This window comes from Chiloscyllium plagiosum, unplaced genomic scaffold, assembly GCF_037043375.1.
Source record: "Chiloscyllium plagiosum isolate Xiang-an unplaced genomic scaffold, Cpla_swu_hap1 HiC_scaffold_45, whole genome shotgun sequence".
NCBI lineage: Eukaryota > Metazoa > Chordata > Chondrichthyes > Orectolobiformes > Hemiscylliidae > Chiloscyllium > Chiloscyllium plagiosum.
Genome location: NW_028270183.1, coordinates 5,615,690 through 5,638,972, shown reverse-complemented (window position 1 = coordinate 5,638,972; position 23,283 = coordinate 5,615,690). Strand labels below are relative to the sequence as shown.

Here is a 23,283-nt window from a genome sequence, read left to right as displayed (position 1 = left end):
ACTCATCCATGCCGACCAGATATCCTAAATTAATCTAGTCTCATTTGCCAGTACTTGGTCCTTATCCCTCTACATCCTTTCAATGCACATACCCACCCAGATGCCTTTTAAATGTTGTAATTGTACCAGTCTCCACCACTTCCTCTGGCAGCTCATTCCATACATGCACCATGCTCTGCGTGAAAACGTTGTCCCTTAGGTGTCTTTTAAACCTTTGTCCTCTCACCCTTAACATATGCTTGCTAGTTCTGGACTCACCCACTCCAGGGAAAAGACCTTGTCTATTTTTCCTATCCATGCCCCTCATGATTTTATAAACTTCCAGAAGGTCACCCCTCAGCCTCCGACGCTTCAGGGAAAACAGCCCCATCCTATTCAGCCTTTCCCTGTAGCTCAAATCCTCAAAATCTGGCAACATCCTTGTAAATCTTCTCTCAACCCTTTCCAAGTTTCACAATATTCTTCCAATAGGAGGGAGACCAGAATTGCACGCAATATTCCAAAAGTGGCTTAACCAATGTCCTGGACAGCTGCAACATGACCTCCCAATTTCTGTACTCCATACTCTGACCAATAAAGGAAAGCATACCAAACACCTTCTTCACTATCCTATCTATTTGCTACTCCACTTTCAAGAAGCTATGAACCTGCACTCCAAGGTCTCTTTGTTCAGCAACACTCCCTAAGACCTTACCATCAAGTGTATAAGTCCTGCTAAGATTTGCTTTCCCAAAATGCAGCACCTCGCATTTATCTGAATTAAACTCCATCTGCCACTTCTCAGCCCATTGGCCCATCTGGTTCAGATCCCGTTGTAATGTGAGGTAACCCTCTTCGCTGTCCACTACACCTCCAATTTGGTGTCATTTGCAAACTTACTAATACCAAACACAAACTTCCTGTGTCGAGGAATATTACTTCATAAAAACCCACAGCACTGAAAATAATATTGTTGGGGGAGGATGAAGAGAGGGAAGAATCAAAAACAACATCCATTTCACAATATAAAAATGCACCACTTGAACACGAGGTAACAATAGCTTCTACAGATGATGCAAAAGAACAAAGAAAAACAAACAACTGTTAACAGGAAATTGTTCATTTAATAGTGTATCAAATTCAAAACAATGCAAATACAGCACAGTTCCGAAAACCTTCCTTCCCTGCTGCACCCTAGCTCTACCCACCTCAGTCTTCCAACATCTTACCCCTATTACAATGCTAATTACCATGAGTGCAAACATTTTAAAAGACCAACGTCCCTAACTGCACACCTAGCTAAGACGAAAGGTAACTTAGCGATGCAGTGGCTTACAAAAGCGAGGAGTTTTACATCAAGGGTTTTGCAAACAAGAAAACAGCAGAAGTTTGTCACATCTCAAGGCAGCTCTGCATCAGAAGATGAAGGGTTTACACCCGAAACATCGATTCTCCTGCTCCTTGGATGCTACCTAGTGTGCTTTTCCAGCACCACACTCTCAACTCTCACCTTCAGCATCTGCAGTCCTTACGTTCTCTTAGCAACAGAAGGTGAAGAGATATAAAGGGCTGAGGTAGACCTTTAGTGTTTCTGGCAGCAATTTATAACTGTAAAGGTAAAAATTGCACAAATATGCAGTTTAGAGAAAAGAAGTTGTCCTATTAGGCGGGAACTGTGGGCTTTGAGTGGCACTGTAATATTGAGTGAAATTCCTCACAACTGTGGTCAGATCAGTAATGATAATTGAGTGGTAAAACAAAATCAAAGTACTGAATGATCTACTTCTGTTCCTACTATTGAGTGAGTGGCAGTTTGGCCCAGTGGTAGTCTCAGTTGAGAGGAGTCATACATCAAACACATTCCAAAGCTCCAACATGCTGGACCGAGGGAGTGTTGTTTTGCTAGAGGTGTTGTGTTTCAGCTGTGACGTATTCCTGCCCATTGGCTTAAACGTATTTAATTCCACAACATTACATTGTAGAGCAATGAGTTCTCCCAGTGTCCTGGCCAACATTGAACCTTCAGCAAGCATCATTAAATCATATGAACTTCTCGCTCATTAGCTCATTAACTCTTCATGGGACCTTCATGTGCAAATTGGTTGGCACTCATTTGCCACTATTACACAGAGTCTATAGTACAGAATTGATTCATTACTAGGACCAGTTCAGGATGTGAAAGGGCTCTAGAGATGCAAGCTTGTTTTAATTTCCCCTTTCAAGAACTGTTCTATTTGCCCAACTACAGGAGAGAAATCAATTGCCTGGAAGGCAGCACAAAAACCTTAATTCTAAGAATTGTGCCCTTTCCAGTCTCCAAGCAGCAAGGCGTACTGGCCTAAAGAACATCAAACATGATAAAACTGCACATTCCCATTTTGAAGCAGTTGACAGAATAGGATAGTGTCAAATGACTACTCACCAAAAATATTTCGAACAATTCAGTTGAATAATGAAGAAAGAAACTGCCAGCTTGTACCACACCCTTAGGTTGATGAACTCTGACAGTTCAACAGTGCAGAGGAGAGTCACACCTAGCCAATATGTGTGCCTTTACAAAAGATAATGATACCTACTCAGCCGTGTACTTTCAAAGTATAAGTGCTAAAGCAGTATGGGCAGTTCTATTAAGAAAAAAAAACATTCTCGGGATGTCAGCATTGCTGGTCAGGCCAACATTTATTGCCACCCTAACCAGACTTGAAAAAGTGGTGATCGGTCTTCTTCTTGAATTGTCATAATCGATGCAGTATAGGCATGTAAGAGGGAGGGAATTTGGTGACTGACCCAACAATGCTGAAAGAACAGTGATACAGCTCCAAGTCAGAATGGGAACTTGCAGGTGGGGTCATTCCCATATATCATACAGTTTAGATGAATATAAGTGCTACTAATCCACCTACAAATGTCATTGCTCATGGCTACTCAAAATCTAGTGATAACTGAATGGGTGTGGTGAGGGCAGACAGGGGCAGCTAAATGCTTATCAACTGGGCAGGGATCATTGTGTATGTGTACCACTAGTGTGCCTTGCAGTACAAACAAACTGATGTAGAATAAGAGTTTCCATGGTCAAAACTAAAAGTCTTTGCATTATTTACATTGCTCATGCATCTCAGCAGCACTGTTCTACCCCCCACAATTCTATTCCATTAAGAAAGGAATAATTAGATAATGCTTGATGGTGGGAAATGAGCATGATAAACAGCAAAACGTTTGTTCCAAAGAAGCACAGAAAGGTACAAATGTACCTGTTTTGTATAATTCTATGAAGCTTCAAGAAAGGTTTTTCATTGATAAGCAAATAAAGTTGTCATTAGCAATGACAGACATGGACAAATTAACAGGAATGCCAACTCAACCTTTTTTATATGCATTTCTCACGATTACACATTAAGCAACACAGCTCACAAGGGCGGAATGCTTGGTCATTCCTTCAAGACTTTTAAAAGTATATCAAGTCAAAACATTGCAAATTTGCTCTTTACTACAAAGATGCTATTTAACCAAATGACTGTTTACACCAATATAACACTTGCTTTGTATCAGTTTACTCATAAAATAATTATGAAGAATTGTCAGTTTATAACGCAAAGCCAAAAATATAACAAAATAGAACACTAACTGAGCAAGAGATTAATTCACCCACTATAACAAGTTAGTAATATTTTCTTTTAAACTTAGGTTTATGTTAATTTCAAGAATACAGAAAAAGTTCCGCAAAAGTGGGAGCTGCTTCAAACAGGATAGACACAGTCATTTACCTAATGGGCCAAATGGCCAATTTGTGTGCTGCAGGATTCTCCATAGCTGCATGTTAACTTTGTCACAGTGAATTGTTCAGATCACAAAGTGCTAGGCAAAGTTTAGCTTGAAGACAAAGTGGTTTGTGGCTTCTGGACAGACAATTAGTTGTTTTAAGAAAAACACTAAGCACCAAAGACACCAAACATTAACTTATCCAGTGAAAAGCAAAAAACAAACAAACAGTCTGTAATGTGCAAGGATTATAGAGATGTAAACTGTAGGGTGGTAACAAAATGGCACAGACAGGGTCAATTACAAAAGAGCTACTGGGAAAACGGGAGATTTTATACCTAAAAAAAGTGAGTTGTTATAATTTGGAATGTGCTGCATGTAAATGAGATGGAAGCAGAATCAAAGAAATCATAGAATCCCTAATGTGAAAGCAGGCCATTCAGCCCATCGAGTTCACATCAATCCTCCAAACAGCATCACAGATCTACCCGATCCCTCTAACCCTGCATTTCCCATGGCCAATCCATCTAACCTGCACATCTTTGGACCATACGAGGAAATAGGAACACCCGGAGGAAACCCTTCAGTTCAAAAGAGAGCTAAATAAATCTTGGGAGGAAAGATTTTAAAAGCTTTGGGGCAGTGGGATTAAATGGACACCTCTTTCAAGATGTCTCTTACAGTCCTGTACGACATTGTAGGATTTGATTTGCTTTTGGCAAAGCTTCGATCCAGGTAAGCTGACAGCGATACAAAGTCACATTTCCTGTCTCCATCACTAAAACAATCGTTCAAGTTTAACAATGTTCAAAACATTCGGGAGGAGAAATGTCAATACTCTTGTGATAAGTTAATTTAGTTTAGATAAGAAATGCAAATAGATGAACCAAGGGGGCATAGAAGAAAGATCTGAACTAATTAACAGTTATTTTTTAATGGATTAAACCACATTCCTTTCAAACAATAATAAGTGCATGGAGTGGACAGAATCTATTGTAAATTATAATTTTACATTAAAAATTAATGGAATTCTAATAAAATCATTAATGGGATGTTGGTCCAATTGTCCTTTACAATGGTAATTAACCTGAAGAGGCTTGTTTTGCAGCATTAGCTGTTTTTCTCCAACCCACTCAACATAATACCTATCCTTTTCCTGGGACACTGAAAAAGCAAGACTATAAAATGGACAGTGAAATAAAACCATTGAGAGGCAGATGCTGGAAATCTGAAACACAAACAAATTGCTGGAAAATCTCAGCAGGTCTGGCAGCATCTGTGGAGAGAAATCAGAGTTAACATTTTGGGTCCAATGATCCATCTTCAGAATGTTCTGAAGAAGTGTCACTGGACCTGAAGTGCGAACTCTGATTTCTCTCCACAGATGCTGCCAGACCTGCTGAGATTTTCAAGCAATTTCTTCTTTTTTAACCTGTACAGCTGATGGATATAAATAAGGCTCTTTGATGTGCATTTGGTACCTAAGAAATAGGGGAAACATTTCTTTAAATGTAATATGCCTTAATTCATGTCATAGCAAAATCAACAGCGCTCCAACATTGGTTCATACACCTCACATCCACCTCCACTCAAGTGGAAAAAAAAACTAGCCAACACTTTATGCACTTAGGGAGTACCAGCACAGACAGAGGCATCCTCTTCCAGAACACACATAAATTAAGGCCTCAACCACCTTCTTCAGTGTACACCAAACAGCCCGCATCTTAGTCTGAAAAGAATGGGGCAGTTTTCCTCCAGAGTCCTAATGGATTTTTTTTTAATAACGAATATCATTAAGATGGGTGATCTGATCATTACCACATTGCAGTTCCTGAGTTTGCTGTGTACAAATTGGCTGCCATGTTTCTTCACATCACAACAGTGACTACTTCAAAAAAAAATTAATTGGCTGTAAAGTGCTTTGGGACATCGTGAGGTTATTAAGGTGCTACAGAAATCCAAGTCTTGCGCTTTAGAACATTTTGCTAAGGTACAAAGGTTTGAGGATCACAGTTATTAAAAAGACAACAATTAGTGGTGCACACTTTTCAATTTGAACATTTCACATATCCACCATTATATTTCACCAAAGTCTGAGTCATGGCAGCTTTAAGATAGTCATTAAAGGTGCTCCTCAAGAACTGGATGTGTGCAAAACAATCATTACTTAGCTTAATATCAGTCACATGGCTGCAAGTGAGCTGTTTAAACCAGCATTGGGATGTTTAAACAACATTAGTCCATGCACTGCAGACATAATTGTCTTGTAAACAATAGAAGAAATAATTTGATAAACCTTGCATTTATATTCCACTAGGGAATCACTGAGATGGTCAAGCATGCATGAGTATAAAATGCAAGTCTCTTATTATTTAAAGAATGCTTTCTTTCCTACCAACACATCTTCCTGATCTTCTGCTTAAACAGGTATCTGAAACTGGAAGATCATTACAAACAAGCTGAAAAACTACTAAAATTCATTAGTTTAAGACCACAACTTTAAAAGTGTTTGAGTGGTGTAGAGGACCCCAAGTGTTTTGCCATATTGTAGCGTGCACTTAATTATGCTCTTTTTTAATTGCAGCCTACAACGTAGACTGAATTTACATCTTCATATGAAGTTTTGTTCTCCCAACCCAATCTTAAAATTTCCATAAACATAGCTGCAAAAATTTATTAAAAATAATTTCTGCATAGTGTTGTCACAGCAGAACCCTTTCAAAAGTTGTGGTATCCACATATGCATACACCATCAGCACACCACAATATGGCACCTATAAGGGTACTCAAATTAAATGCTTACAAAAATCAGATAGTCTAGAAACAAGAAATTATTGGTCAGTCTTATTGTACAAAATCATCTGGAAATATTCCTATGAAAAGTAACCCAGGACCCAGCGTCCTAAAATTATTAGCATATAAATATATGTTTTTTTTAAAAATGCCCTTTCCACTGATTTCATACAGTCTCAGCATTTGTGTCCAGTGATTATCGTCCAGCCTTTGCATCTCCAATAGCACCCCAGACATCGAAGACAAACTCATCAGGAAATGCAAAGTCACCAAGTTCCTCGTCAAGTGCCTGTGCAAACTCATCTGGATTCTTCTTATTCTTGCCAAGGTCAACCATGGTAGCAGCTATGTGAAAGAGAGAGAGAGTTCAATAACATAAATCATTGCAAAGTACTTCACATTTTAAAACAAAGTATGATACCAAGTTACATTAAGAGATATTAGGAGAGATGGCTAAAATCATGGTCAAAGATGTAGGTTCTGAGGACAACCTTACAAAACAAAAGGAAGCTAGAGTGAGGTCATTCCAGAGCTTGGGGTTCAAACAGCTGAAGATACAGTCACTGATGAAGCAGTAATTAAATCGGGGGTTGCACAGAACTCCAGTGAACATCTTTAAAAAGGAATGAGACAGGTAGAGAGGATAAGGGAGGTAATTTCAGCATTTAGGGCAATTTAATTCACAGGTATCAACAGAAATTAAAATGAGTATACAAAACAGGGCATCAGACTAGAAGGGGTGGTTACAGAAATGGGAGGATCAGGCCAAATGGAAAACATGAGTGAGAATTTTAAATCAAGGTGCTGCCTTGTGTGGGGCTAGGGAACGTAAAGACTTTTAAAAATCAGTCATGAACTGACTGCACAAACATGCTAGGCTTCAGAGTTCATTCAAGCCAAAGAAACAAAACAAAACATTTTAGTTTGAAATGTGGGTTGATTTTACTGATTATACATTACTGTCAAATGATTGAGAAGGAAGCAAGATATACGCATGCCAGTAGTGATAAGATCCTATCTTGTTTTGTGAACTTTCCTTGAAACTATATCCCAAGCGCCCTTCCAGGAGGTTTTGTAACATATAATCTCTGTTGAAAATCACTTCTGAAGATCACAAGTTTGTGCCTCAACAGACATTTTAAGCACGGCTCAACGCGCCTACTTCCCAAAAAAAGCCTTTGGCTTCAAAATATTGAGTCAAAATCACAGAACGTTTGGGAGATGTCTTTGCAAACTAATCGAATAGAAAAATTGAGGTTGGGGAAACTGGAAGGATATTTTTGTTAACATCACCTAAAACTTCCAGAATTTTTCTGGACACCTGGAACCATCAAGCTTGTGAAACTATCAAGTCAACTTTATTCCCAATCCTTTAAGTTAATAACTACCTAGCTTAAGGTTCGAGGGAATGATTTCATAACTGATACTTCCCCATGAGAAAAGTATAATTTTAGTTAATACCAAATCATTTATCTTCAGTGATTATTTTATTTGATGCCGTGCACTGCATCACTTCTTTTCTCTTCATCACGGAAGGCAAACAGCCACTGACCCATGAACATTGATTGCATACCCACCAGACATGCCAATATGTATTGTAATGAAAAATCATGCTCATTTCCCATCTTTGCCCAAATCCTTTACCTCACACAGCCAGGATGTTTGTTCAGAATCACAATTTCATGACTTGGGTTATAATCTCAGCTGAAAGTGACATTGCACAAGTCAGATCCCAGCATGAAACCTAGCTTGGTAAAACCCAACTTCATCTATTTTGTTAAAAACACACTCACTGAAGTCTGAATTCAGTGTACTTTAAACTGAATGTTGTACAGTGAAAAGATTTCCAATAATACTGACTGTGAAAACCTTTGAACCATCTCAATGATATTAAAGATGCTTTGTAATTACATGTTCCTTCTTTGTGGTCAACCGTGACAGGCTAACTTTATCTTTTCATTCTGTACTAAACCTACTTCTGAATTGTTTTCAAAAGGTGGGGAGATTCTGAAATATTGGGTGAAATTAGTGGTTTATCAAAGTCTGGTTCGTATACTCTTCAAATTTAAATAAAGGATTTGATTAAGTAGGTGCAGAGATGTTTCCATTTGTTACAACGAAGCCCATAACAATAGTCCAAACAAATCCAGTAGGGATTCAGGAGAATGTTCTTTATTATATTCTTACATTCCGATCACTTAATCTGAACTATCAACATCTTTTCACCACCAGCACCCTAGTCACTCCCCACAAACTATAGCATAAATGCTGTCCCTTCCACACGTTACTTCAGCTCTGATGGAGAGTCATCTAGACGTGAAACATTAGCTTGCTCTCTCTTCATGGATGCTATCTGGCCCACTGTAATCGTCAGCATTTCTTGTTTTCAGTACAGATTCCAGCATCTGCAGTAATTTGTTCCATCTTTATTAGAAGATTGACTGAAACTTATAACCCACTACTACAGAGAATGGTTGAGGGGAATTATAAAGATGTAGTTATGAGGAAGTTGGATATACACAGGGGTAAAAGAAATCCAAGGATAAGCCAATTGGTGGAGGTTCATGTGGAGCTTAAGCTGGATTGAATATCTGTTTCTGGACTGTGACTGCTGTATAATTCTACACAGTACATTGTAATCCAAAACCTCACCCAGCTGAATGTAACCTCATGCTAGCAATGAGTCTAACCTTGGCCTGTAGTAGCCGATATCAAATATTCTTTTTGGATTAAGCCGACCCCCTCACCACACAGGGGCACAGACATGTATGTCATTATTTAACACAAACATTTGGTCAGCAATGACCAGCCTAACTGTGCATGTTTTGCTGTGTTACTCCATAGATTATGTCCCGCACTCTGAACACCGACAAATAGGACATGGACAAACTGCTAAGTGGGCAGGCTGGCCTCAAAGATATCATCTTTGCTCATGTCAAAGGCAGCAGACAGAAGTGGAAACTTTACAAGTCAGGTGTTTTGGGGTTTAACATTACTGACAGAATAGCAGACTACAGATTTATCAAGGTAACTCGTGGGAGTTTCTTTGTATGCCCAACTATGTGCAAGGAAATTAGCAATACACTCACTGTAATACAGAATGCTTTCTACTGTTGATGTACTGCTGAGTTTACTGTCTCACCCAAAATGAAACTATCTTTGATAGTGTGGCACTACCTCTGTACAATGTGTCTGGGAGTATCAGTTCAATCCTGTTGTGAAGTCTCTAAACTAGGGGAGCAGGTGAATGTCCTGTTGAACCTGCATCACTGTTCAGTATGATCATGGTTGATCAGGCTTCAATTTCACTTTAATGCCACAAATATTCTGAGACACCCTTATGTCAGCCTTCAATATTGTATACAATACAGCATCCTCAACCCTTGGGGCAAGAGAATTCCAAAGATTCACAACTCACTTAGTGAAGAAATTTCTCATCTTTATCCTGAGAGATCAGCCCCTTACCATGATACTCTGCACCCTTGACTTAGATTCCCCAACAGGGGAAGCATTTCAGTGCATACCCCATCAAGCCCACTTCATTATCGTAAACTTTTCACAGCACTTCACAGTCCTCTAAACTCCAGAGAATACAAACCCAATTTATTCAATATCCCATTCAATGCTGGCCCTCTTTGAGTTGGGACTTACTTCCACAGCATTCTGATTTGAATGAGCATGCTATCCCGAGTCACATCATTCCCAAACATTGATTTGGGGATCTACCCAGACCCAAAGGGAGCACTTACCCAGGTTTCACAGGCCTTACTAGTACTGTTTAGGGGATGGATAAGATTAGGAAATGTAAAAGCTGCCTTTTAGAGTTTTTCAAAACATAACACACCCCAGAGACCTGCAAATATTTTCCTTGTTTTGAGGGGCTATTAACATGATTGAACATGATACATCTACCCAAGAAAAGCATGTTTCTTTCTTACAAGTTGCAATTTTCAAGATTAACAAAGAAAGAAAGTAGATGGGAATTTTAAATGTATTGAATTGTTGTGATCTGGAGTGTGTGCTGTCTGAAAGGATGTTGGAAGAAAATTCAACAGTAACTTTCAAAAGGTAATTGAATATATACCTGAACAGAAAACTGTTCCACAGGGGAAAAATAGGAGTAGAGGGACTAATTGGATATTTCATTCAATGAACCAGCACAGGACCAAAGGGGCAGATGGCTTCCTTCTGTTCCTTATCCTGATATTTATCAATTAAATCATAATAAACTACATTACACTGACAAAAGATTGTAAAAAGAGTTCATTAAAAACATTAAAGGTTTCAAATTCACGCCATTCCTTTTATCCCAATAATATCCTTGCAAACACGCTAAAAACCCCACAACTTCACACAAAGACTTCTTGCTTAGGCTGGCACAGTTGCAACCAGTTTCATTCCAACAAGTATCTGCACATCCATTCACAGCTTGTTCTTCAGTCGATCTCTCTAGAAGTTAAACTGCAAACTAAACTCACTATTGACTTTAACTTCAGAACAAACATAAAAGCCCTCCAAGCTCAGTTTCTAACCATCTCTGTGTATGCACACACCCACTGATTGACCAACTTCTAGATTTTTCTTTGTATTCCTGGACTCCTATTGCAGGGCAACAGCAGTTACCCCACCTTTACAGAGTCATAAGCCACTAGCCATCCATCTTTTTACTTTAAGGGATGTAAAATCATATTAAGGGTTCATTTAAATGTGAATAGCCTCCAGAATTCTTGGAATTAAATACATTTAAAAACTCAAAAATCACATCTCCCTCTTCTTAACACATAAAATCTAAAGTTATATTGTTTCTAACAATCGTCTCAAAGATAGGACATGAGGAGACAGAATTAGGCGCCAGGACTACTATTTTCCCAGTACCCGGGTTAAAATGACTTACCAACATTCACACAACGGCCCGGCGCAAGAAATGTCTACATTGATGAGGTCCTGAGAGGATCCTGACACTCAAAAACCATAACTAAAACTATACTTTTGAGAACTAGCAAGTGAAAAGATTGGAAGAGGAAGAGAGAAAAGGTACAAATTATACAAATGATCCCGTATAATTATACTTAAACGCTAGCGAGCTTTGAGAAGATTTGTAGCTCAGGTTGAGGTTCTGGATATAGGTTTGCTCACTGAGCTTAGACGTTTTGCCACCTACGTCCAGATACTTAAATGCTGAATTTTCTTTCTGAAGTCCGAAAATGGAAGGGACTACTGATCAATCTGTTCCACTGGTTTTCGTATTATATTGCTGGTCATCTGTGACATAACAAACGAATCAATGCTGGTGGCAAACCACAAACTTGGCTTGGAAATTACTGGGGAACCAGCCAGTTTCCAAGCGGTCTGGAAAGAAATAAAACTAAATTTAAAAGTTTTCTCACGATTTAGTCCCATCCACCGAGTTTATTGGACCTAGAAATGGAAAATCTTTGTTTTTATAAATATTATCAAACACTAACGATAAGGAACAAGGATCTTGACTGATTTCCCAATCCTGTTTTCAGATTAGCCTAGTCGGTAACAAGCCTGGCCAAATTAAAAGACCAAACGCTCAAAACCCTGCTTCAGGACTGGAGTGCATTATCTGTGGATTGAACTGATCGACCTGGAATGAGACATTACATTTCTATGTTATTGTGGTTAAATTGAGCATGATTATAGATGATGAGCCAGGAGTCTTCCCTCCCCACCCTACTCCACCCCAACATGTTGGTCAATACTGCCATCATAACAACCAGAAAAACTAGTTTGATGACTACAGTGATCAGGATGGCTACTGTCCAGCAGCCACGACACTTAAAAGCAATTCTCATTCTTTGGTGCTTTGGGATGCTGATAAGATACGCTAATACCTCAACATGCCAAAAACTAATCGGTTTGTAAAAAAACCTAGTTGGCTCCACCCTAGCACAAATATGTTAAGACCGCAATGGAAATAGTTAGCCTCTCCCTCATACCTTAGGGAAGGAAAGCACAGCTAATGACCAAAAACCTTACTATTTTAGGAAAGTTAATTGTTTATTTTTTCAGTTCAAAACAAATGAGTTTTCAATTCCTAAATTTCCTAAAATACTTTTAAAAATCTGAAATATTTTAACGCAGATTAATGATGATACAAACTACTTTTGAAGTTGACCACAAAACTGTAGGGATTAGAACTTTATAGCAATAATTGAAAAACTAGATATTATCTCTCGTGGCAACTATCAAGAGAAATACAGGCCGCATCTGTGCTCAAATTCCTTTCTCTGTACATCCTCAGAACAAGGGAACTTATTAATAAAATACGAAATATTTTATCCGTACCTCTTCCTGGTGTTTTGAAACCAAAGGGTTCAAACATGATGGAGCTTACCAAGTTACTGACTACCTGTGACAAGAAGTTGAGTAGGATCAAAATAATTAAGCTGATAATACCACAGATTTCAGCTTATCCAACACATCTATCTGATCACAGTGAATGAATTATCATGATCCCTGGGGCAAAGGAGGAAACTTCAATCCCAGCTAATGTTCACAGCAAAACATTCCTCAAGCAGTTCCCAAATTTAGACCAGCTATTCTCAATTATATTATACACTTAAAACATAGTGAAACATTCCCTGGCACTTCCTGGAGGTAGCATGTGTCTATGTTGGGAGTCTAGAATTAAACTGCAGAGTATTACAATGGAAAGCTCTTCTTAGATCCAGGGTCTGGAGGAACAGAGAGTGGGAGAAGGTGAACTAATGAAAAGAATTGAAACTGTATGAGCAGAGGACAGAGACAGGAGGCTGAGTGTGGCATGGTCAACAGAGGAATTTATTACAGAACAAGCACCATGATGAAAGAAAGTGAGTAGAAAGGAAAGTTCAACTTTTTAAAGGATGAAAATGCACAAACTTATGCTCAAAATGGGGAAGGGATGGTGATGTTGGGGAAATTCTAGCTCACCATTTATAATCATGCTTAACTTAATCACATTTGGTATTTAATTATATATTAGGGTATACAACCAAAAGCTTAGTCAAAGAGGCAGGCTTTAATGGGCATATTTCAGTATTTTATTTCCACAACCACTGCTATACAACCAAAGGTGCCTATTGCTCCAGCCCCCATCCGCATTTTGGAAAATCACAACAAAGTGCTCTTTCTCTTGGCTTACAAGCAGCAATTGAAAAGTGAGGACCTAGTGCAGAACTTAGTACAGTGTTGGTCTGAAACAATGGAAGGGCTTACATAAGACTGGTCAAGAGGGGACTGTTCGATATTCAAGAACTTAGCAGTCAACCTAAATGAGTATGCCTCCACTGGTGAAGAAGTTAATCAGAATACTCCCCAAACCAACCATGGAAGAACCTGGAGATCCACTCCCTACTGATGTTCAGGTCTGAGGCTTACAAGCCGAGTAACTCTGATCTCTGCAGGAAAATCAGGTACGACCTTCATAATGCCATCAGAGACACCAAAAGACAAAGTAAACTGAGACTCAGACCAACCACAGAGACTTCGGCTTAGACTATATGACAGGTTACCAAGTGTTATGAAGACAAAAGCACGTATGTTCACTTTAAAAGTGAAAGTGTTTTCTGAATTTTGAAGTAAACTTAAAGTGCAGGCTCAGCTGTCCAAATGGAAAGGCTAGGAGATGAGTTGCTCCAAAATAGATACATGTAGCAAGTTGTTAATTGGATACCTGAGTTTTGATTGCTGTTTTGACAATTTGAATTTAACCAATTAGTTTAAATTATGCCCAGGGTACTAAAACCCAGTGGAATTTGAATTTTATTGTTTTGACTCCCAGAAATCAATTAAATTATAAGAGTTTTATGTGTCACGGTAGGGGGGGGGAGGGGTTTAAGAAACACATGTATTTCAGAAATTTGTCAGAGAGAAACTACCATCGATCAGCCGAGCAACTGCCATAGACCCGGACAGCTAATTGCCCATCTAACATCTTGTTCTCAAAGATATTAGAAAACACTCTTTTTCAAAAGGTACCTTTTCATGTAAAACATACTCACACTAAAAAATAAAGATGATGACCCAAGGAGATCAGCAGCTGGAAGACTGAAGACAGCAATGACAGAGACTGTATTGTATTGGGCGGCACGGTGGCACAGTGGTTAGCACTGCTGCCTCACAGCTCCAGAGACCCGGGTTCAATTCCCACCTCAGGCAACTGACTGTGTGGAGTTTGCACATTCTCCCCGTGTCTGCGTGGGTTTCCTCCGGGTGCTCCAGTTTCCTCCCACAGTCCAAAGATGTGCAGGTCAGGTGAATTGGCCATGCTAAACTGCCCGTGGTATTAGGTAAGGGGTAATGTAGGGTATGGGTGGGTTGCGCTTCGGCGGGGCGGTGTGGACTTGTTGGGCCGAAGGGCCTGTTTCCACACTGTAAGTAATCTAATCTAAGTAATTGTTTTGAGATTAAGTTAATGTAATGTTTAATAAGTGTGTTATTGGAACTCCATTTTTTAAAAAATAGAATTGGGGTCAGATAGTAAGCAGTTAAGAAAAGAGGGCTTGTATTTGGGAATAGTTTTTGTTTAATGTTCACTATTAGAGTTAGGAAAATAAATTGTTATTTTTCTTTAAATAGTGGAATTTAGAAGTTCTTTGACAATCATATTTTAAGAGATTACGAAACGAGGCAAGCTTCTCTGGGTATTTGGTTTAATTAACAGAAGAGTTCAGCCACCACATTGTAACAAAAGCTAAGTCAAACAGAATCATGGGCAATACATCCCTAACTGATGAGCTCAATATATTCTACACTTGCTTTGAACAGAAGGTCAGTGAAATGATGTCACCTGTCTGAACAGCCTCGGATGCACCTGTACACAGTCACAGCTGATGAGAGAGTGAACCTATGGAAAGCAGCTGGCCCAAATGGAGTCCCCGGCCATGCACTCAGACCCAGTCGGTGGCAGTATTCGCTAACATCTTTAACTTCTCCTTCCTACATCCTCACCTGCTTCAAGAAGACCACCATCATTCCTGTGCCAAAGAAAAATCATGTCAGAGTACTGCCCAGCGGCTCTGACCTCCATAATTATGAAGTACATTGAGAGGTCAGTCATGGCTCACATGGCGAAGATTCTTTGCAATTGGCCTACTGGCGCAACATGTCCATGACAGGTGACATCTCCTTGGTCCTACACACATCCCCGGAACATCTGGATAACAAGGAAGCTAGGTCAGCTCCTACTTATTGACTACAGCTCACCCTCAAGACCATAATTTCAAACAAACTCATCACCAAACACCAAGACCTATGTCATGGCTCCCCTTTCTGTAAGCAGATCCTCAGATTCTTAACCCACAGACTGCAATCAGTAAGAATAAGTGGCAATACCTCCTCCATCATAATTCTCAATGTTCAACACCAGTATCCTGCAACGCTGCACACTCAATCTCCTATTATATTTCTTACATACTCTCAACTATATGGCCAAATTCCGCTCCAACTCCGGCTGCAGGTTTGTTGACGACACCACTATTGTGGGTCGGATCTCAAACAATGACGAGACAGAATACAGGAAAAAGATAGATTACTTTGCAGCACGGTGTAAAGACAACAATCTTTCCATCAATCTCGCAAAACTAAGGAGCTGGTCATTGACTTTAGGAAGCGGACTGGAGGGTACGCACCTGTCTGCATCCATGGTGCTGAGATGGAGATAGTTGAGAGCGTCAAGTTGCTGGGAATGATGACCAACAATCTGTCCTACTTCACCCATGTCAACGCTACAGTAAAGAAAGTACAACAACGTCTCAACTTTCTCAGAAGGCTAAGGAAATTCAGCATGTCCACAAAGACGCTTACCAATCTTTTTGAAAATGCATCACAGGAAGTATCCTTTCTGGATACAGTACAGCCTTGTAAGGCAGCTGCTCTTCCCAAGATTGTAAGAAACTACAGAGAGTTGTATACACAGCCTAGCCCAGTCCATCATGCAAACCAGCCTTCTCTCCATTGACTTTATTCCATTTCCCACTGTTTCGGGAAAGAAACCAACATAATCAAAGATACCACCTCCACACACACCCCTTTAAAGATATTAAACTTTGAATACACATACAGACAGATTCAAGAACAGCTTCTTCCTCACTGTTATCAGACTTTTGAAGGAATCTCTCAAATGCTAATTTTGATTTCTCTCTCTCGGCATCTTCCCTGTGACTGTATCACTGTATTCTGCACTCTGTTCCACCACGGTCTACCTGTAGAACACGCAAAACACTTTTCACTGTGTCTCGGTGCATGTGACAACAATAAGTCAGATCAAATATGAAAGGAAGGAGTAGCAGAGTGGTTTAATGAGGAAATTTCAGAACTTGGGGTCCTGAGAGTTAAAGCTGCCAACAGCAGAGTGATGAAAATCAAAAATTGCAAAAGGACAGAAAATTGAGGAATGCAGAGGTTTCGAGATTTTTCAGTAGGACTCTATAGGAGGTTACAGAGGCATCAAGAGGGCAAGACTACAGAGGAAATTTAAAACAATGACAACAGTTTGAGCAGGGATTATCCTTCTGGCTGTACTGTTCTCCCAATTGTTTAATTATCCTTTGGTTTGCAAGCACAGACCTAGTTATTTTAACTAAGTACAGACCTGTCCTAACATGCTATGATACACTTCTGAGGAGAGGGGACAGAAGAAGGGACACCACCACTGCACCATAAGACCCTTGCAAGCACAGTCCTACTGTGGTCCATCTGTCAATGCTGTCTACATTACAATTACGCAGTATTGAAGTTTGGAAACCTGAAAGTAATTAATTTCCAGCACACGATGCAGAAATCACAATGTCAAACTGCAATAGGTCAGCAGCATCAAGTCATGTCAGAATCATGGTTTAATATTTAGATGTACTAGGGTATTAATTAAACGCTAAGTGTCTTACTCACCTAGCTCAGTGTCTCTGATACCCATGTAACTTTCCAGCAGGTCATCCACCTTCTCAATGGCCTTCTCTTCAAATGCGGATGGCTAGGATCAAAACAAAGCATGGTTTTTGGATTAAGTCATTAAACAAGAATAAAAAGTCAATATTGAAAATTGGCTCAAGAAAGACAACAAATCTGTGGAACAAGTTTAAACGTCATCAGTTTTTTTTTCCTCCAACCATTATTCGGCAGATGGAACGAAATAAATGTCAAAAGGAAGCAAAACCTATACTACACATCTGAAGCACAATCATAAAACCACCCACCCAACAGATAATATGAGACAAGGCTGGGTGAGGAAGACTACTCAGGCCACCTGACTTTATTCTGTGTTGCACTGTGGAACAGGATGAGACATTAAGCTGTGGTTCCTTCTGCCCTGTGTAAGTAAACGTTGTCATAGTCAAAAGCGAGGTACTTCTCCGGATGTCTTGGCCAATAGTCACTCAGCAACCAGCAATACTAATTCTCCTGTTGTAACACATTCTTACGGGTGGGAGCTCACCGTACAGAAACTGGCTGTTACATTTCCAACGGTACAACAGTGATCACACTTTAATAACTAGCTGTCAAGCACTTTGAGATGAGGCTGTGAAAGGATACATCCAAATGCAAGGTTATTTCTCCCTCTCTCTCTCTGTTCCCCTTGCTCATTATGCCTCCTACAAAAGTATTCATCCTGATCCAAAATTATAAAATAGGAAATATAGAATCAGGCCACTTACATCAACTACTTGCAAGATAAATAAACAACATTTAAAAAAATCACAATCAGACACTTGGAAGATCTTCATGTTCTTTTTGAAGGAAGGTCACACTGAAGCCATTATTAGTTGCATATTTCTGTCATTTGCATTTCTTTTATTAGAACAGGTAAACAGACAGATGAAAGCTCAATAACTGGATAATATCAGAGTGGTTTAACAAATGACCCTCCAGAGGCTAGCGGGGGAATATCCTTTCAGCAGAACAAGCTCAACACAAGTCAAAAGAACACGCACTACATTTATAAGCTAAACAGGTTAAATGAAAACGCATTACTTTTTAAATTTAGTGAAAAGCATCAAGTTAAGCAACACAAGGGAGAACAGAGTGTCACAGTAAAGTAGGATGAGATAAACTGGAGTGGGAGGAGATTGCTATGAAGCATGAATACCAGCATAACTCAGCCATGCCAAAGTGCTGTATAGTGTATGCCATTCTATTTAATGTAGAGTTGTTATGGATGAGACCAAACCACCTCAAAATGTATTAAGAAGATAGCCCAGAGCTTACCTTTTAAAATAAGAGAAAGTTAAGAGAAAATGTTGCATTCCAGATGCAGTTCAATTGGTCAAACTACTTAATTAACTGTTAGAATATAGCAATATTTCATGAACACCCCTGGCAAGGGCAGATTCAGTAAAACAGATCTTCTCATGTGCAATTCTAGAGGCAGGAAGAGAGTCCCAGCTTTTAGCTGTAACAGAGAGGAGAATAAGTACTTCCACATCCAGCCACAAGACCCCAGCAACTGCTGAAACCTAAAAGTAAAAATCCTGGTTCTGTGGGAGCTTGACCTCACCCGTTCAGGCTGCTTCTATTATTCCAACTTTTGAAAAAAAAATGCAAGGTGTCATAAGCTGTTACTTATTGGCTTTGAGCAAGCTCCTCGGGACCTCATCCCAACCGTTCTTCCTTAAAAAAAGGATAAAATACACCTCTTAAAGCTGTAGTATTGTTACATAGTTAAGCACATTCATTAAGCCAATTCCTAACACTGTAGCAAGTATAACGTCATGTAACCTGCCAATCAGAATGAATAGGTGTACTTTCCTTCAGGGTGGTCAGCCATGTTTAGATAAAGGGACCTATTTACTCAGCACAGGTTAAACTGCATTGCACTAGTTAATTACCTTGCTACGCCCTTTTATAGTAGTTAACAAGCCGAGACTTTACGACATTCGGACAGATACATAAATAGGAAATGTTTAGAGGGGTGTGAGCCAAATGCAGGCAAATGGAACTAGTTCAGTTTAGAATCCCTGGCTGGCGTGGATGAATCGGACTAAAGGGTATGTTTCCATCCTGTATGACTCTGTAACTGTCCATTTCTGTCCAAACTCTATCGATTCACCTCATGTCTCCATGGCTTTAATTCTTTGCCCAACAGAAATTTATCAAATAGAGCTTATGCCCTTTCTGTTCTAAGTTCTTCTCTTATACAAGAGGCTAGCTCACTGGAACTCAGAAATTTGGTAACGCCCATTAACTTTAAAATTCTTGATCCTGTTGAGTCTAGCACGAGAATCGATTCAACAAGGAAGGGCATCATCCAGGCCAGGTCAGCCAAATCCAAAATTTGGCTTCCTGTCACTCCTTAGAAGCACTTTGATCTTGGTTTTCTGACTGTTTCCTTTGTGCAATTGTGAACATATACAGCCAAGCTTTAGCTGGACAATCTCATGGAACAAATTGGCATCATGGCCGCTTTTAAACTAAATTCTCCACACAAACAAAAAATTGGCTCAGATATTCTCATCCCCAGTAGAGCAATCATAACCTGGGCTTCCGTACAATATTATTTTCCACACGTAAATATTTACTTGAGGCTTTGACTGCCACAAGGAGAACTCGTGTGCATTCCTATTCTGCAGCCTTTACTGTTCTTATTGTCAACTTCCTCAACCCATGAAACATTAAGTGCTCAGTTACTCTGCTGCCAGCCCAATATGTCTCAGGTTGTACAGGAGGATCAACGCAATCAACAGCTTTAACTCAAAGCTGACTGCATGGGAATTGTTGAAAATCCATTTGCTTCCATGTTCAATGTCATAAAGGTCAATTATTGCTGTAACACGCCAGTTTTATCAACTCACTGATGCTTTGCCTTGGGAACCAGTCTTAAATCTATTTACATGAACTAGGACCAAGACTATAAAAATCCAATGTGGAATGAAATCATACAGCATGCTGGATTGCCCAGAGTGAGCAGGGATGTATAGATTAGGTGGCTTTGCCATGGTGAATACAGGGTTACAGGGAATGGGAGGGGGGGGGGGCACTCTTAAGAGGGTTGGTATGGACTCAATGGGCCGAATGACATGTGCCACACAAAGGATTCCATAGAAAGATAACATCTATAGAAAGCACAGCCTCAGATTTTGACAAGGATGGGCACAGGCCACTAGCAAAATCCACAATTAAGCAACAATTGGTCAATTCAACCTGAGTGACACGTGGTGGAAAAGCGAGAAATAGTATGCATGTTTTATGATGAATAAACCCCAGTATAAAAACTTGCCTTTAACGAGTAACATTTTCCTACAGGGCTTTTCTAGATACAGAATACAAGCTATCAGCTTACCTCTTCCTCTACAGTGGCAGTCCCTTTCGCCCGCAGTCGTAGTGTTCCTTTTCCAGTGCCCACCTGCCCACCTGATGCAGATTTGCCTCCTCTGGAACGCTGCCCTATCATCTCTGCAGGAGAAACATAAAAGGTGAGCATTGGGCATCAAACTGAATCTCATTTGTCATCTAAGGATTCCACAGGAGAGACTCAAATTTTAGAGCCAAGAGACGTTCTGATCGAAACACTTTCAAAGTTCAGAGCTCAGTTCTCAAGAATCATCAGAGAAAGGAAAATTTGAGCAAGTTGCTATTTAATACATTCCCCACAGAACTGTCATTTATTGCCCATCACTAGCAGAACTTGAAAAAAATGTTGTGACAAGAAGCCCTCCTGAAGTGCTGCAACCCAGCTAGTGCAAGGACACCCTGTGAGGTTCGGAAGGGAGTTTCAGGACTTTGCTTCAGTGACGGTCAAGAAACACCAACACTGTTGCAAGTCAGAATGGTGTGTGGTTTGAAGATGAACGTGCAGGCGATGGTGTCGCTACATATCTACAGACACTGCCATTTCTAGAAGAAAGGAATTTGGGTTTAGAAGGCATCGTCAAAGGGGGTTTTGTGAGTTGCCGCAGTGCTTTTGCAGATTATGCACACCACAGACCATAGCTGGACAGAGCAAAAGCTGGTACCATGGATATTTGTCAATCAGCAGGCCTGTGTCCTAGGCCTCTGCTTACAACATGTTGGCTATTTGAAAACTGGGTATTGCAGTGATATGCGAATGAGAAAGGTAAATTTGAGGAGTTGGAGCAGTGTGGTGGTGAATAACAATGAGATACAACAGTTGGTTTGTTAATGGGGAAGGATTCCAAATTCGACTTACATACATAAAACTCTCATTCATGTGGCATCCCTTACTACAGTAAAACGTAAAAAGGCATTTCACGGTACAGTTATCAAGCAGGATCTAGCAGAGCCACATAAGGAGACATATTAGGAGAGGTGAGATGCAAGGTGTAACTTGGCTACATTATAATATCATTTTTAAACTTTAGATTTGAGCCAATAGCATGTAGGTTTTGATCAGTGTGTCTAAAGGGTTTTAATGACTAACTTAAGTATTTTTGCAGCCATGGCGGTTTCTTCAAAAAAAGCTCAATCTGTGAAAGGTGCTTCTTGGAAGGTAGTAGAAATGCACTTACTACAGCAGAGTTTTTACTGCTAAGCAGTTGGGCATCAGGCTTTCAGTTTGGAAAATCCAAGATTTATCTTTTCCTTTTGTTTAGGGGAAACACCCACAGCCCGAAAAAAGCTTTCAGTTTCAGTTAAACAGTTTTGCGGACGTCTCGGCTGAAGGTGGATTGCAAAGCAGTAGTTCTTGAAAAGGCCAAATAGTTTAGAACTGTTAACAAATTACTTCAGTGTATGGGGCTTAGTTTAAAGGTTCTAGACCAGCAAGCGGTTAAGTGACACGGAGAAAGTCTCAGCTCAGTTATATGAAGGCTCAAAGAAGAGACGACGAAATTCTTAGGGGCTGGGAACTGAAGTATCTGATACGTCAAAACATGGCATGGACAAGTTTGACTGAAGGATTGGTTTCTGTGCTGTATGACTCGGACTCTATAATTTCAACATTTTTCATGCCAGTACTATAAAGAAGAGCTGTGTAGTTTACCATGTTTCAACTTCTGTATTGTACATGTAGATAGTTTGTTTTAATCTATTTTATCTTCCTTTCTCTCTCAGAATAAAGTAAAATATTAGTAAATTATTAGTAGTAAAACAAGATCTCTGGTTTGTCTTTCAGTTAAAGACTATGTTTAATAAAACATATATGATCTATCAAACCAAAGTTCAATTTAGAATCTGACTTGTCCAGTAATAACCAGAGCTGGGATCATAACACAGGTGAGATGTGAATCTTAAAGAATGTCTTAGAAAGGAGGAAAGGGAGGTGGAGAGACTTAAGACAGGAAATTCATGAAATTAGGGCCCAAACAGCTGAAGGCTTGGCCAATGTGGCAGATTGAAAAATATGGGGGCGCATCCCAAGCTTCAGAATTTCCCCAATAAATCTTTTCTCAAGGATATTACACAAGATCTACATGTTTGATCACGTCTTTGTGTCTCAATGGTTCAGTAATGAATTTTATCATGATAACTTGCTTCCATAAAGCAAATGGGGTGTTCAGCACATTAAAGATGCAAATAAAATTGCAGACTGATGTTTCCAGAACAGGAGAAATTTTAAAAGACTAATTTTTTAAAGCTTCTTTGGCTTATAGTCACTTTTACTCTGATGTTTTTTTCTGCCCTAGACTTGTGCTATACTCCCACCTGCTGGTCAGTGTTCAGTAATACTGAAACAAAAACAGAAGTTGTTGGAAAAGCTCAGCAGGTCTGGCAGCATCTGTGAACAGAAATCAAAGTTAGTGTTTTGGGTCCAGTAACTCTTCCTCAGAACTTCCTTCAGTAATACTGCACAGA

At 39.7% G+C, this 23,283-nt stretch overlaps 1 protein-coding gene across 1 annotated transcript in view; it reads right to left on the bottom strand.

Annotated features, from left to right (window-relative positions):
* Positions 1 to 5,104: 5,104 nt before the first annotated feature.
* LOC122552282 (PDZ domain-containing protein GIPC1-like) overlaps positions 5,105 to 23,283 on the bottom strand; it is a 35,587-nt gene continuing 17,408 nt past the window's right edge. The window contains exons 4-6 of the mRNA XM_043694979.2: positions 20,813 to 20,925; positions 17,428 to 17,509; positions 5,105 to 6,876 (exon numbers count right to left, since the gene is read on the bottom strand). Of these exons, the coding sequence (XP_043550914.1) occupies positions 6,728 to 6,876; positions 17,428 to 17,509; positions 20,813 to 20,925 (344 nt within the window). The 3' untranslated portion in view covers positions 5,105 to 6,727. The remainder of the gene's footprint in view (positions 6,877 to 17,427; positions 17,510 to 20,812; positions 20,926 to 23,283) is intronic.